Source organism: Gymnogyps californianus, chromosome 1 (genome assembly GCF_018139145.2).
Source record: "Gymnogyps californianus isolate 813 chromosome 1, ASM1813914v2, whole genome shotgun sequence".
NCBI classification, from domain to species: Eukaryota; Metazoa; Chordata; class Aves; order Accipitriformes; family Cathartidae; genus Gymnogyps; species Gymnogyps californianus.
The window spans coordinates 176,523,578-176,540,677 of record NC_059471.1 but is presented as its reverse complement, the minus strand read 5'-3'; the positions used below and the strand labels follow the sequence as shown (position 1 = coordinate 176,540,677).

The window sequence follows — 17,100 nt, the reverse complement described above, 5'->3', positions numbered from 1 at the left end:
GAACTTAACACCACAATGCTCTTCTTTCCAAAGGTACTTTGCCATTCTGATGGATTACTTATTTAAAAAAAATTAAAAAGCTTGATGAATTTAGAGGGCCGTCATCAATTTAAAGAGCTGCCAACTTTTACGACATTAGCAAATGAAGAGAGTTGAAACGTTTCAGCGTCAACTACTGCCTCTTCCAGGAGAGTCATTATTTTTAATCCGTGGCTTTCCTATGGAAGGAACTTTCTCCTCTGCTGTTTCTTGTGACCGCCAACTGCACTGAGACCACCATTTAGTAAAAAACACTAAATAAATGCCGTACACAAACCAAGTAGAAAAGTGGACAAAGTCAGTGGGGGACACAACTTAATTATACACAGATATGAATTTTAACAGCGTGCATTTATGTGCAATCATCAGGAAGACGAGCCTTTCTTGGCTTGTATTTAGTAGGGAGCGTTAGGCAGATTTCTGACTGTGTGACCTGCTCTTCTCCCTCCCACCCCATCCCATCAGCGATATTAGCTGTAGACAGAGCTGTGCCAGTCCATCTTACAGGGAGCTAATGTGAACTGAAAGGCAGCCTGCCTAGATAGCTATGAAACACTCAGCCCTGCAGCCTGCCTCTCTCTTTCATCCAAAATCTAGATTACTTCATAATTGTCATGAGAAGTAGGGAGAACTCATGGCTCCCTCTGACCCAGCTGGCCTAAGAGAAATCCAGGGGGCACATACCCTCACACCTAAAATCTGGAGACAATCCAAACCCTGTCCATCACCAAAAATACCATGTTATTCCATACTTTGGAGCTGGTTTTCCTCTCAACCTCAAAAAACTGAAGGAACCAGGAGCAAGAAGGAGCCTGGAGGAGACCAGATGCTTCAGTGAGAGCTGCTGGCAAACAGTTCACAAAAATATATTAACAATAAAGAAGGAAGAGGACAGGAAGAAAGGCACCAGAAGATAACAGCAGGACTACTACTTCATCCCAAGGGGCTCTCCAGTCCTTTACCCGGTGGTTGACACCTTCCAAATAAATGCCTGCAAAGCCTCTCAGGACTCCTGATTCCTCCATCATCATTTGGTGACATTTCAAGCACACCAACAACATGGGGAGCGTGCACAACCTTTACCTCGTCTCACATGTTGTGATGCGGTGTCTGGGATAGGAAGAAGGGCCTCCAGGGAAAGAGAAAAGAGGCTTCCTTTCATCTGGGGTAAAAAAGAGGTAGAGGGGAGCTAGGTTCATTTGGTATAAATGTGCCTAAACTGCTTTTGCATAAGGCACTGAAGAGCATCCAGGATACCTGAAGCAGACGTGGCATCCGAGGTCAACATCTGTTCTCGTTACTAATACGAAGCATTGTTTCTTTTTTAAAAATTCTCTTCTTTGGAAGGTTTTCTAGAGCTGCGCGCAGCAGTCAGAGAGAGACTGCCAACCTCGGCACGGGAGGCTGCCGCATCACGGGGAGCGCCGGTAGCTTGCCTCTGGAAGACGGCCAGTTCTGGCTCCTGCAGCTCTGGCAGCTCAGTGGGAACTGGGAATCGTTGCCTTACAGACAGCAGATACCCTTGGCTTGCTAAACAAGCATAGTCCTCTCAATGAAACCAGAGACAAATGCAAATAGGCCCCCTCAGTCCAGTCCCCGACTCCTATTCCTGTTTCACATCACTTACAGTCTGAATTCAAATTTGTGGAGTCAATGCGAGCATTTTATCAGCTCTACTGAGTTCAGGATCAGCCCTTCCCAACTGTCGTTGCCTCATAAACCCGAACCCTTCAAACCTCCATCCTGCGGGAACCCAAGTTCTGTGGAGTTCCTTGAATTTAGGAAATAAGTTAACAAAACTTAGAATCTGAAAGAGGTCTCCGTTTCAACAAATGCGCTGGGCATTTCAAGCTCCAGGACTGTACACTCTGTATCTTTTCCATTTGTACTCTGGAATTTGATTTTTATGTATTAGGACAAATCACTGCAAGTGACTTCTTTCAGCAGGCAGTAAGGCAAGGCAGCTTTCCAGCTACGCACAGCCCAGGGCATGAGACCAGTCAGTCCCTCCTGGGCATGGCAAAGCCAAAAAAAATCTTCCCCTCCTTCCCAGTTCCATCAACGCTCTGACATTTAATGTCACCCGCGCACTGGTGTGGTTGTGGTTCTCCAGTCAATCTCCTTTGCAGCAGCAGTCAGATTTTAACCAAAATCTGTTGCCTGTTTTATGAGCAACAATATGCATGAACCTTTTTCTTAACAGAAAAGTGGGGTTTCAGTTGCTAATGGCACATGATTCAGTTCTCTCTGACTTTCCCATATAACCTTCAGGATAATTAGTCAGCTTTTTAATACAGTCATACCTCTCTCTCTTTTTCCTTGCTGCTAGGATGCTCTGTCAAGGTACCTGTGGAAATTAAAGTTCATCATAACAACCTGACTACAACTAATATATCCAAGTCTGTGAATAAACACCTAATACTCTACATATTCAGAGTACAAGAATAGCTATAGAAATGGCATCCTGTGAATTAGGTATTATACAGCTGTCTCCCAAGCAATCCAAATCATCTCTCATACCCCAAAGAGAAAAAAAAAAAAAGGTTGCTTTTGGCCCAGTGGGACAAAATCTGAGCAAAATTGCTTCTTTCTCCTGTGTGCATTAGGGCTGATGCATTGCAATTGAAGAACTGTGGATTAGGATCCCAGGTAAGTATCTTATTTTGACCTAGAGGTTTGGACTGGACCTTTTATTAGTGTAAACACAATTTTTCTAGTCTTTTAAAAAAATGTGATCTCCAATATCTAAGGAGAAAGAAGAAAAACTCCATAGATAAATGAGAAATATGTAGGTGTTGGACTAATTATTTTAGTAGTGGTAATAACTCTTCCCAAATGTAGACTATTTCATGAAGATTGTTAAAGTTTAGCAGTCAAAGGAGAATCCCAAGACATTTTTACCTCTGCTGGTGATTAACAGAAGCACATCTTGGAATTACATGACATGCATAACCCACTAAATGGTCTCTGCCTTTATGTTTCATTCTAATATAATCATCCAGTGTTACACGGATGGTCCGCTGCACACTTAACGCTCTCTCCTAGCAAACCAAATGACACACTAGATAACAGTTTGGCATGTGTTGCTCCCTCAAAAATTAGACCTGGACTTGGATTAAGGAACTAATAAATCAAAGATATGGCTGCACAGGAAGAAGAGAGCTTCCCATGCAGTGGTTTTCCATACACCTTTCCTCCATTGCTTTTAGGAGACAGAGCCGGTGCCAGGCTGTATGACAAGACTCCTAGTTAGTCGGCTATGGAGAAGGTCCTATAATTGAACTGGATACCATTATACCACACACACGCCATGCTGGAGCTCTGGAGTCATGCAGGCTGAGGAAACGCAGTCGCATAGCCACAAAGATGCTGTGTAGTGCCCTTGAGACCAGTCTCCTGCTGATTAGCTCTCCAAAAGTAACGTTATTCCTTACCTGGCTGTGAGCTAACACTGGCATCTTTAGATGGCGGGCATGCAGGTTTAGATAAAAAAGCAACGAGGCGCCGAATCGCTCCTTAGAGCATTTCTGGGGGCGGCGATGGGCTCCGGTGAGGTTCACACCGCAGGCAAATGGCTGTGCTGTGCCATCAGCTGTCAGGTTGGACACCTGGACCACCTCCACCTTCACAAGGGACTTTGGGCTGAACCCCAGTGCTGCCGGGGTACGGTAGGTGTGGGCTGAAGCGCTCAGGGCCGCCCAGGGAGCTGGGTGCAGAAACATCCCTTTGTCAACCCAGGTGACGAGGAGCAGAAGACCGATAGTTAAACAGTCCGTTCAGCTGAGATGGGAACCCACAGAGCACGCCCAGGGTCACAAACTCACGCTCCCAGACATGCTTTCTGACAAAATCCCAAGCACCTCACCCAGGCGTGGAGGCCAAGGCCAAGACCTCCGAGTCTGCTGACTTTCCTAGCGCCTCGATCCAGCTCCGTGCCACCGTCCAGCAGGGACGGCCACGCTGCTCCCAGGACCGTGCGAACGCCCCTGCCCAGGGCTGCGCCGCGCCAGGCGGACCAGACCGCAGCCGGCACGCCGGGCCTGGGTACGGCTGCACCGCACCGCACCGTGAGCGTGCACCCGCCCAGTACTTCAGGTGACGGGGAGAGTTAGTTGCCTATAACATAGGCAATACGTTCTGCCTACATTTCTTTTTAGGAGCCTGAGGACTTTTTTGAGGCAGCTTGCCCTTGAAGGGTGGCTCAGCCGGGGGACCCAGGGCTTCTCTTCACGCCTTTTGGAAGTCACCGCTACCTGTCCTGGCTGGGCTATGCCAGATATTCTGGTTACCACTTGTTCCAAGCTGCTTGGAGTTCAAGCCATGTGCAATGGCTCAGGGAAACACAGGAACAAATACAGGGCTGCCTCAAGGGAAAGGGATGGGCTCGTTAAAACCATTGCATTTTAAACATTTCACCGCACTGCTTGCAGAAATCCTTAATATGTGAGGGAGTTTTTCTGGTATTAGAAGGGAAAGGAACATAGGAAATGGTGTCCGTTTCCTCATTAACATCTCAGTTTTCCTACAGTAGTCATGGGTAAAAGAATAAAATACATAATATCTACAATCCTGGTAGAAACAGTTTTCCACATTTTATAGAAAGATAATTGAGAGACTGACAGGATGTCCAATACATTGTATTTATTTTTTTTAGCACACAATGATTGTGTCTGCATCTATCTTCAGATTCCCAGAGATTTAAAGCACGGCCTGAAACCTTTATGAAAATGAAGCCCACTACTATCTCATGATGAAAAACTAATCACACGGGCATTAAGTGACTTACTCCAGGCTTTACAGTAAATCAGTGCCAGCGATGATAAAACCCTGGGGTCTTAACCTCTGCATCGTCCTCTAGCTGATGTCTTTACCCCATGATATTTAACAGCCATTCCTGCAGAAGACCAACTGTTGGTTCGTTATTTTTACAAGAAATGTAGGTTGCTGTATTACCGTTGCACTGACTAATTATATGAATAGCAGCAAACTAATTATATGGTGATACTGTCCAACTATAAAGCCATCCTGGAAATTTCTGGTAAACAAAAACCATTTTAGGAGAATCCAGCTGTCATCAGCTCTAAGGTATTAATCCTGTGCTGTTTGTTACTGTGAAAAGTTTGAAAAGTCCTCAGCACTTGCCTTCTTTAAACTGAATATTCATATTTGCTATTCTCTATTGAATCATTCAATGACTCTTATATTAAAATATTTTTTGAACAAAGTGATTAAAATATATGTGAACCGATAAGTACTAAGTCAAAAGAAATTCTGGCATCTAAGATTTTAACAAAACGTGGCAACTCTCAACCTTGAGGAAAAAATATGGATAAATAATGGCCAGTGTCACATGGCACATCAAAACAGTGCAAGGGAGGAAAATCAGTGAGGGAAAATACATGTCACATTATGGAAACTAAAGAGAGCTACGCACACACATTTCTTCCTACAGATGTGGGTGGTTTTACGAGTGGAACAAATCTATTCCAAGCTCAAAACTGGAGCATTTAGAAAGCTCACGATCACAAGTGCAATAACATTAGGAACTGTAGAGGCAGCATTTCAAGGTAGTAGCATTTATTCTACCTTCTGACGTGAACACCCACTCATTCTGACAACAGCAATCCAGAGGGAATAATGATGAGAAATTTATTTCTCTGCATTTTGATATAGATTCAGACTTTGTTATAAACCTGAGCAGTGCCAAAATGTAAAGGCAGAATTGTTAGAAATCTGTACAATTTATGAGACAGATACTAAACACAGTTTGCAGGTGCTGCTGGTTCGGGACCCAATCCTAACCTCAGGCATACATTGTTACAAAACTCCCGAAGACAAAATTCACTGTTTTTCCCCAATGGTTCACGGTAATAGATTTCCAAGATATTAGGAGATGTTTGCCACGTTTTTATTATCATTTGATCTTTGCAGTTAAAATGTTACAGCCAAAGTCAGGCAGTTACTGAATCAATAAAAAGTTTTTAAAATCAGATATTAATCATATTTACAAAATCCTATAGACACCACAGAACGAACGGTTAAAACTCAAATATGTTAAATACAATAGCAAGAGAACGATCTATGATCTTGTTCATGCATTTTAGTTCAACCATCTTTTTTTTTTCAGCAGGAAAACCAATGAGAACTATTAATTAGAAAAAAACTGGTATTGATCATCATCTGCTCCAAAGTACTACGTAATTAATTTTACTGGTCTGGTAACCTGTAAATTTGGTATCTTCTGTTTACAATTACTTGAATACGTTTGGATTGGAGGTTTGGGGTCTGAATACGCAGAAGTAGAAACCTGCTGTTTTCAGCGGGGATAGACCTTTTTCATGGTCATGAGTGGTAGCTATTAAACAAACAAGACTGTCAATAAGATTGGTATTTGAGATGCTGGAAATCTATGATTTTTAGAATAATTGTTTCTCTTGAAACTTTTCAGTCTTACAAGAAATGAGAACTATACAAGAAAATTATTTTTTCCCTACAATTCAATAAGGAGGCTAAAAGCACTGAACTCCTGTTATATTTCACTATGAAAAACAAGCTTTGAGGTCCCAGACAGGCTTTCTACGCTTTAAGACAAGTAAATTTAGATTAATTATCTAAGGCCTAACAGACGGCAAATTTATCAGATGATGATTTATGACTTCAATAAGAGTTTGCACAATTATTTTCAAAGCAGGAAACCCAGCAGCTTCCCATTACAATCCTGCGTTGTTCACTGCATGACCTGTAACATGAACTGGCGCAGTATTCCCCAGGCACAAGTAACCTCACAAGCTCAAGCCCAGAACCCCTCACCGCTGAGGCTGGGGAGCAAAACGCAGTATTATTGATGACTCTAGCCCATATCTTGGAAGTACCTAAGGATCAAAGCACATTCCAGAGACTCAGGCCAGTGAGGGCAAGATGTGCTATCTAAATAAATGTAATCCACACCCAGTAATTTCTGCACCCACCCCTAGCCTCTTTGAGCTTCAGGAACAGAAATGTGAATCGTTATCTCAGGCTGTCGCAAGTTTAGAGCCCAGACTGCCTTGAGATACGCAGACAGGCTGTCTCCACGGCTCCTAATGCTTTCCGAGGTAGCTACTCTCCTACACCAGCACAGGAGAAAATCAGTTTCATGGCCTTTTTTTTTTCCCCCCTTTGGCAACCGTCTTTTGCCACTCTTCCAAGGGGAGAGCAGAACTTAATGTCTTCCCTTTGCTACTGCATTTCCAGGGAGGGACGTGTGGAAGCTGGGGCTGCTTCTTCCCATTCATGTATCTGAGACTCTATGTTCTTCCTCCTACACGACAGTCCTTTTCTATGCTCTATTCATCATTCAACCTTCATCTTTCCCCCTCTCTTCCTTTTGAACTGGGTCTTCTTATCTCCTGTCTTCTCTTATTCTTGTCCCTCCTTCTCTCCACCCCCACACCCATGGAGTTATTACTGTATTACACTGTCTCATGAGCTCTACAGTCAAGCAGAGAGTAGAAGCAATGAAACAGGAGGAGACAATTTCCTGCTTTCTGCTTGATTACAGATTGGCTCCTCTTCATAGATCCAAGCCATATATCTTCTGCAACACTAAGGATTATGGCCAAGGTGGCAAACTTTTTAAATAGAGGGGAGTCCTAGAACAAAATGGTGCTGATAATACTTGCTAATAACCACCGAGGATTAAAAAGTGTCTCACTGAAAAATTCTGCAAGGTCATAAAGATGTCTCAGATTACAGGGAAAGTAATTTCCGATACTTGCTGTATTATAAGCACCGGTTGTTTGGAAATGCCACAAAACCCCTCCGCTTACCTGCATGGCAGCTTACAAGGTTTACTGAGCTGCCCAAGTTCATCCATAAACACTACAGTAAGCTGAACTGTATCGCATCTAAGCTTGGCACAGTAGGACCCCTCTTATATGTGACTGGGCAGCTTTTGTTTTTTTCAGTATGTGTCGGCAGAGTGAACCTGGTGAGGAGGCAGCCCAGCAGCACGTTATTTTCGAGACCCAGGCCAGGAAGTAGAGGATTTGGGCTCAGATTTTTTTTGCTCCCTGGTTTCTGTTTCTTTCCAGCTCTCTTAGTAGAGAAGAAGTAGGGAACTGTGCTCCCAGCAGTCAAGCAAAGGGATTGCAAAGAATCTCAAATAAAAGATCAATCATACAAAACGAAGGCAAAACAAAGTATATTTTCTAATTTGTTTTCTGGAAACAATTGAACTGCTTGGGCAACATTTTCCGTGTAAGTCAGCAGGAAGCAGTCACTCCTTGTACTGCTTCCTGCAAGGGAGAGAGAGCATCCAGGCTGAATTACAAATGCTAAAACCTGACTTTCGCAGTGGGAAATGCTGGGTACTTCTTACTATAAACTGTCTTTACAGTACCACAGTTCTAAACTTTTTAGATGTGCAAGTTATGAAGAAAGGTTTCACATACACAAATTCATCAATCACAAAAAATAAATAAGCTGCCCTTTACTTTGTTCTATGAATTAAAAATCCACTAGTCACACTGAAACAGCAGATTTCTTGAAGCTACATGTACCAGAAAAGCTTAACAGCGAGGCAACAGATGACTGCTAGAGCACAGGGGCAGAGCTACGCCCAGTACCGACAGGAATGGCAGAAGCAGCCCTGCAGCGGGGCACTGCTCCTCAGGATCGTACTCCTAAGACCAGTACATTAAAAAACCCTCATGCCAAGAAACATCTCCAATACAGTCAACACTGACAACAGATTAAATTTTTTTGCAGCACTACGTAACTATTCTGTACTTTTTTTAGTACTGCATCGGTAATCAAGAGCCTCAGAGTATTTCTGGTTTTAGGAAACAGATCCCATGCAGTTTATTTGCCCTATGAATATAATCCAGCAGTTTCTACAATGACTTGCATTGCTCCAAAAGCCTAAATACAATCCTCATACATGATACCAGACACGTATCAAGTCTAATGTTAAAATCTCAACGGATGTAACTCTCATCTGGAGCTGCCTTTTCCCCACATACACGGAGAAATCCCTGCCATGTGTTCACTCTCTGCATTCACATTTTAAGGTAGTATTGAATCAGATGCTTAGCCTGGAAAATGAACACACCCACTGAAGTAGGTCATGATCATTATCAAAAGAAAGATCACCATGCTGCATTGTTTTACTGGGAATCTCAAAATAAGAACAGGTTAGAGATTCTGTTCGGTAAAACAATACCTTTTTAAAAATACCTTAAATGGAAATATTATCTTTTGTAGTGAGTTCTGCTGTAGGTGGCTTAGGACGCAGCCACACAGGAAGCATTACTAGTGATGTGCCCTTAATCCCGCACCGAACCAAAGCCTCAGTGTAAAGTTCTTTTATCTGCTGGTGATTTCATAAGAAATAAACTGTCTGCTGAACCAGCAGGAACGGTTTTCCTATGGAAAACTGTTCTGTATTCTTTTTGCCAGGACTGTTTTTAAAAAGAGGCACTGCTCTATCTATCACAGGAATAAGCATCACTTCCAAAGTCTAGTCTTCTACTGAATCATATAATAAAGAAGAAGCCACTGTATATTAAATCTATTACATTTTTCCTATCATTAGTTTTGGAATGCTAAAATTAAAATTCTTATTCCTGGAAGTAATTATTAGTTTAATATTCTGAGGGAAGTAATTTGTATAATCCTAGATCCAAACATCTATTTCTAGTCTCATTAACAGAATACAAATGACGCCGTACACAAAATGCTACTGCAAAATTATAATCGTGTTAATTACAGCCAATGCATTTCCAAAGCTACTGTTTATAAATTCAGACATTACTCTCTTGATTTGTTCAGTCTTAATAGTAATAATGCGATACATAGTATAGTAAATAAAGCAAGTATTTAATCTTTGGGTTTACTGGTGACAAAAAGAAGTTTCTTAAAGAGATTTTTGCAACTGAACTTTGAAATAGTTTCTCTCTTAACATGAGATTTAAAAGAACCTTGCCAAAAAATACACAAGGGGACAGATTAACCTAAACAAGCATAGAAATAAATTTAGTAATCAAAACCGGAAGTCTCTACCGCTAATAGCAGATTTGTTACGTAACAAAAAGCAAATTAAGTACAGGCTCAGATGACTGCAGTTCTAGTGAAGTCCAGGAGATATATGCCAGTGAAGAATTTAATCTTCCTTAATCTTCTCACGTAGTATAATTAATCACCCACCTGTGGACTCTGGAAGATGACTGTTACAAAGATAACAACAGAAACAATTACCAGAGTTATGCCATTATACAGTTGTGCTCCTAAACAAAATATTGCATTTCCCTACTCCCTCTTGCAAATGCGATTCAGTAGTGCGTGATTTGTGACACAACAGAATAATATTCGATGCGACTGGTTACTATTAGCGATACTCTCTGTATAGCTGCCAAAAAGGCTAAAGGTCAGTCATCAGCTAGCCATGGATGAAAATATAAGGCCATATTTAGGTTGCAAGCAATACCCATTTGGTAGACAGGGAGCTGGTGTCACCAGAGATCAACGAGAAGGGCTCGGGACGGTGCTGAGCAGTGAGCTGCTGGGGTCAGGCAACGGGGAAAGGCAGCTGGAGGAGGGCTGGGGAACGGAGGCTGTCTCGGTGCGGTCCCAGCACCCGTAAGAGTCTGTTGAGACTCGAACCCCACCCAAATCAACAAATAAAACCGGTGTGTCCTTGTCATGTAAATAGATTACTCCCATTCTCAAGAGCTGTGTGCAGGATGCAGTTTCAATCTAGTCTCACTGTACACTACTACAGATGCGCCTTAAAACCTGTTGTTTTTTTAAATTTAAAAAAAAGAAGCTACCTACCTGTGTATATGAATCTGCTACCTGACAAACGGGGGGATTACCTTGCTTAAAATACACCTACACTCCTTGTGGCTGGGGTGAGCGCCTTCAAAATATTTTGATGAATTTCACGTGGGGTAGAACATAGGTTTGCTAAGGGATGCAGAAAGGAGAGTTAAACATCAAGATTCTTCTAAAACCATTCTTTTAATTTTAGGCTATTAACACCAGTATACCTGTACTTTACATCTATTTCGAGTTTGGACCTGAGTCCACACACATCTACGTGTACCCAGCTTTCACTTTGCATAGAGACCAATCCATATTTAGAAATATAAAAATAATAGAATAATAGCAGAAAATAGAAACCATCTCTGGGAAACAGTGCAAGAAGAAAAACCCGTAGGCTTTTACAACCTTAGTGCATGCCCAAACATACTGCTCCCTGCAGTTTTGACTGAGTAAACATATTCTCCCAAGCTGCCCCAGGTAACCCCTTTGTCCCTGCCACTATGTCAAGAGATCACTCTTAGAATTGTCCTCATGTCACCTGTCAAAGGGTAAGCTACATTTATAGACAGCTTTAAAATTTGGGATAGCTGCAAGATGTCATGAATAATTGTGTACCTAAGGCTTAGGTACCAACGAGCAGTAACAGCCTGAGTAGGGTGACTGGGTAACCACAGCCTCTACAACCGGGAGGCAGCTGCTGAAGCGGGTCAGAAACATCAGCAGAGGAGAAACGGCACTGACAGCACCTGAGCACCAGCCCAGAACACGGACTGCGCCACTTCTCAGGGCTACAAACAGCCTTTCTCGTAAAGAGTAGGCGGGACAGCAGCGAACCCAAAATATTTTCTAAGATCAGGTCATGATTACACTTCCAGGCTAATTACTGGAGAAGACTCCTAAAGATAAGAAAGCTGAATCCAGAAGTAAATCTGCTTTTCCCCCCAAAGACTAAGTTAATGCCTTTTTCTTCCTTGAGCTGGTGCACAGCTTGTAATGCGCTTAGACTCCAGGACTGGAAACCAAACAGACGTGTCCTGAACAAGCGTCCACTCTAGCAGTCCAGGACAAAGAAGAGACATTCCTCTCCGAGGCAAAGATGTGCCACGTTCTCAGATCTCCACACAAAACAGGGAATCAGTAGTTCAAAAGGGAAGACTGATCATTCACAAAATACAAAAAGACAGAGAAGTCAATGAAATATAGCACCTGAGCCAATGAGCCTTCAGACTTGAGGTTTCACCAGAAACAGGTCAGAAAAAGAAGTTTTATATACTTGTCATTTTTAAATTCTCCCTTGTGTCTCTGGCATACAAAATAAGAATTTTGTATATCATAAAATTTTTGGACTTTCTTCCTCTCAATGATAAGAACGACACAATTTAAATCAAACAGCCAGAAGACCATTCACCTACCAAAATATTTTTGTTTTAACCTTTTTTAAGGAACTGCAGTAAATCTGAAAGCGTGCAGATGTGCAAATGGTATAAAATAACATGAAATGATACAGTATTCTCTTTATTTCACCTGTCTTTAGAGAGCACCTTGCTTCAGAATACAAAGGCAGCTTCTGCAGACAACCCCCACTGCTGCCAGGCTTCACGCACTCTGCGCCGCAGTTGTGAGACTGCCACAAAGCAAGTCATTAATCTTTGGCCAGCAAGTTGGTCAGCAGTTTGAAGAGAGTATGCAGAAACTCGTGCAAGAGCAAAACTGTCTCGGCAGCTCATTACAACGTTAAAATACAGCACCCAAGTGCCTGCTGAAGCACCAGGGCTGGTGGAAGGTCCCGAGCGGCCCCAAGGCCGTCCGGGCAAGCAGGGCACGCAGCTCCGAAATGCCAGCTCTTCCACGACGGAGATTTCTTGTCGCTCATACTGGACCTGTCACATTAAGCAGCTACTGAAAGCATGTGGTAACAGCAAGAATGTGATTTTCTTTCCTCTCCTCCATGTTTTATTCTCCCCCACCTCTGCACCCACCAAAAATGATTAAAAAAAAAAAAAAAAAAAAAAAAAAAAAAAAGAGTAACTGTCCCTAGTCCTTCATTAAAGAAATCACTCTAGTGAACACTGAGTTTCACTGTTTTTCATATGCAGATGTCTGTAAGAGTGTATTAGTCAGGAAAAAAAAAATTATTACAATATTTTATATTACCAAGACTATAGATAAACTTTCAACAGAAAGTTGTAGTCAAGCAAAGCATTGCTGCCAAAACATCTGAAAGAACTTTGGTAGATAGACTCTTCTGAAGAAACTGAAAAAGGGAAAACAACAGTATAAATTAATGGGGGGGGGGGGGGGAAATCTCATTTTCAGTTGTAATCATCTCAGGTATAGCACATGAACATGATTTATGCCTGTGATTTTAAATATCCTCACTAAATTTTATTTAATGGCAGATTAAAAAAAAAAAATCCAGTTATTCCAAGTATTACGCAATACTGGCAATAGCACATAGAGAACCAATGCGATACCATTATCAGCTGCAGCTGTTCAGTTACTCAGAAACCTCCCCCACCAAACCTGTAGTTTTTAAGACACAGCGGAAAGGGAGGTATATTGACATCCAGGTGATACTGAGCTTAAAGCAAATCTTATTAGGGTGAAAATCCCAGGGAAAAAAAGAATAAAAGAAGAAAAAAAAACAAACCAAAAACCCCAGAATAAAACCCCAAATGGTCAAAGTCTGAACTGAAAAATTTTCTCAGGTTTTTCACGCAAAACTGCATTACTGCTTGCGTAAACTTTTCCCATGATTACACAGTCTTTTATAGCAGCACCACAACTCAACCCAGGATAGTTCAAATTAATAGTTGTACTAAGTAATGTCATATAAACTAATTTGCCAGAGCAAATGCCAGCCAGTCACGATATGAAATTATCTTTAACTCTACTAGTGACTGAAGTGAACTCAATGGAGGATAAAAATGCTGCATCTCCTATCAGGCGAGAAAATTCTTCGTTGGGAAATACTGCAGCGGCATACCACTGCCTGCCCCAACGCTGAACAGGCTAACAACAGTTGTATTTTTCCCATTATATTCAAAACCACAATATACACAAAAATATTTTTATTTAAAATAACATTCAATCCACCCTATTATGAAAGCTAAAAAAACCCCCTTGCTTGTAACTTGCAAGTTCAGTCGCTCACATCATACTGGCAACTTTTAACGTGCCAGGAAAACTAATCACATCTAGCATGCATTAATACTCAAACTGCCAGAAGAGGCAAAGTTCACCCTCGGCTAGAACGTACACAGGATCCTCTGCACCTGGATGGAGATGGCATTGCACGTCTTCTGCAGTGGAAATCAGCTACGCTTTGTCATGTTTGAAACTTTAAGTTTGTGCTGTTCACAACCCAGTTTTCCACAAATCTCAGTTGGTTAGCCTTTTTCTTCTACGAGGAAAGAAGCACGTTAGGTCTCTGGGCCTAAAAAGATACCTTTTAGTCTCTAGCACTGAATTTTGAGACACATCCATTTGACAAGAAGACACAGGAAAACACATAATCAAAAACATTCTTTATTAATGATTTCAGAAGTCATCTTCTGAGTCATAATCCTCAATTTTTTGCAGCGGACACTTAATACCAATTATTAAATCTATGGAGAGAAGCTCTGTAACACAATGAAGAACTGAAATGACTAACTGGTATTTGCAATACACCAATTCTAAGCCTCTCTCGCTCGTAGGCAGTGGCTGATTTTTTCTGAGTGCATTTATGGCTTTGAGATAGAATTTGGTAAAGCGGTTTTGTTCTGTTGTCCTGTACAAGGACTTGGGAATACTTAGCAAAGCATCAGCAACTACATTAGATATGACAGCTACCTCTGACTGCTGAAACTGTTTTGCATAGTACTGAATATAATAATGTAACAGGATTTCAAAGTAACCTCCTACTGGCAAAACTGATCCTGCTTCTATGAGCGAGTTGGAATAATTCTGTGCAATACTTACACAACTCTTTTCATGTTTAAATGGAACTATATTGCAACTTGTTTCCTCTAGATCTTTGCCAACATCTAGGCGTTCACACGCAGCGACTGTATTAGCATTACATACTGCTAATACAGCAGTGCTGTAGTTCTTTTGATTGTCCACAAGTGAATCGCTTATACAGTTCTCACGCACGTCACCCGGATGCTCACACTTTGCATGTGGTTTCTGTACGTCTGTTGAAGAGCCATCTCCTTCAGTGGCAACATTGAATTCTTTGATGTGTGAGACGGGATTTGAGGGCATTTGCAAGTCTGTTGGCACACATGCTGGATTTTCACTTCCCTGCAAATCAGAGTCTACAATTTGCATCTCTGTTTCATCCCTATGTGCTTTCAGTTGACATTCAGAAACCCGATTACTGTTACAAGAAATATTTTCTATTACGAGTTGCTTCTGAGTAGCTGAAGAATGCCAACTGCAAACCTCTGAGGCTGCATTCTGCCTTTCACCTTCTGCTTTGTGTTCCTCCCTCTGATCAACTGTTTTAAATAGCTGCTGCAGCATTGTAAATGCCCCTTGTAAAGCAGTAGCATGTTGCTCGTTAACACCGTCGACCGGCCCACAAAGAATTAGGCAATGGGGCTGAAAGGCGCACACACTGGTGAAGCCAATGTGAACGCATCTCTTTGAGCCGAGCAGCAAGGGCTGGCAAAACGTTGCCACTGCGGCTTCAGTGATTTCTCCGTATATGTTATCACCAAAAGGTGCATAAGGCGAGACTCCTGTGATTTCACAGATAAGGGCCATTTCTTCCGACGATAAGCACTCTACCACAGATACACCGTATAATTTCGCGTAGTAGATAACTACTTCCTCTTGCTTCACGCTCGACAGTAACAGCTTAACGTCGTTGCTCTGCAAGTGTTTCATTAAGGCTTCTGTCCTCCTTGTGATCCAGCGCAGGGAGGCCTGATACTGAGCCTCGGAGTCGACAACAAACTCGACGCCGGGGGCCGAGAGGGCTGGCCGGAGGGGCTCGGTGACGAGCAGGACCCGCAGGTCCCCTCCCGCCGGGCAGTAGGCCGCGAAGTCCCTGCGGAGGACGAGCCCGGGCAGGACCCTGGAGCTGGCCACGGGAAGGCCGGCCACGGCGGCGTGCAGCTCCGCGAAGCGGCGGCCGAGGAAGCGCAGCACCTGCGGGCGGGGGGCGGCGGCCGGGGCGCAGCGGCGGCAGTACTCGCAGCAGAGCCGCGCCAGGCGCCGCCGCTCCCCGGGCCCCAGCCGGCCGGCCAGGTAGGCCTCCAGCAGCGCCTCCAGGGCACCCGCCTCCCCCTGCCGCCCGGGGAGAGCCGAGAGCAGGTGCCCCCGCAGGCCCTGCGCCACGGCCCGCTCCAGCACCTGCGCCTCGAAGGCCCGCAGCGCCCGCCGCAGGCCGCCGCCGCCGCCACCCACCGCCCGCAGGCCGCCCAGCACGCCGGCCAGCAGCACCACGAACGTCTTGGCGCCGTCCCCCGTCGCGGCGCGGTGGCTGCAGGCGCAGGCCGCCATCATCCTGCGGGCACACGGGCGGTTAGGCGGAACCGCGCCCCGCCCCCCCCCCCGCCCCCGCCCGCGGTACCTGGCCGTCGGCGGCTCCAGGCTGAGCGCCTCCAGCAGGCGCCGCCCGTCCCGCGTCAGCAGCGCCTCGCCGGTGGGCCGCACCAGCAGCGCCCGCCCGCCCCGCGGCCCCAGGGCGCCGCGCACCGCGCCCGCCAGCGCCGCCGCCTCCTGCGCCAGCCGCCCCAGCTCCGGCCGCCACGCCATGGCAACCGGCCGCCCCGCCCCGCCCCGCCCCTTCCGCGGGGCGCGGGCAGAGTCGCAGCCGCAGGGTTGCGCACGCACCGCGGACGCCGCCCGGGCCAATAGCGGAGCGGGGCGCATGCGCGGCGGTTGGCGCGGCGCCGTGAGGGAAGAGGCTGACCCGGCCCCGGCGGCGGCGGCGGGCGGACGAGGGGAGCGGGAGCGGGACCCGGCCCGAGCCCGGGGAGCGGCGCACAGAGCGAGCAGCGCGGAGGTGCGACACGTCTTTATTGGGGGCGGCGGGAGGCGGCAGGGCCGGCCCGCTTCCGCCGCCCGGTAACAGTTCAAATCCCTTACACAAACGGTGAGCCCGGGTGACGTACAGCGCGGGAACGGCGGCGAGCGAGCAGAAACAAATCCGTAGAGGTGGGCTCCGTGTCGTGAAGACTAATTTTCCCGCTTGGTCAAGCGAAAGGCCTCGGCCGGGGCCTGTGTCACAGGCCAGCGACGGAGGGCAGCGCCACGGGGCCAGCT

General features: G+C 44.8%; 1 protein-coding gene across 1 annotated transcript; it reads right to left on the bottom strand.

The window, feature by feature from the left end:
* Positions 1-14,323: 14,323 nt before the first annotated feature.
* BBS10 (Bardet-Biedl syndrome 10) lies at positions 14,324-16,590 on the bottom strand. Its single transcript, XM_050902653.1, has 2 exons — positions 16,406-16,590; positions 14,324-16,339 (listed from the first exon to the last, which is right to left on the bottom strand). The coding sequence occupies exons 1-2, from the start codon at positions 16,588-16,590 to the stop codon at positions 14,383-14,385; spliced, it is 2,142 nt and encodes a 713-aa protein (XP_050758610.1). The 3' UTR covers positions 14,324-14,382.
* Positions 16,591-17,100: the final 510 nt, after the last annotated feature.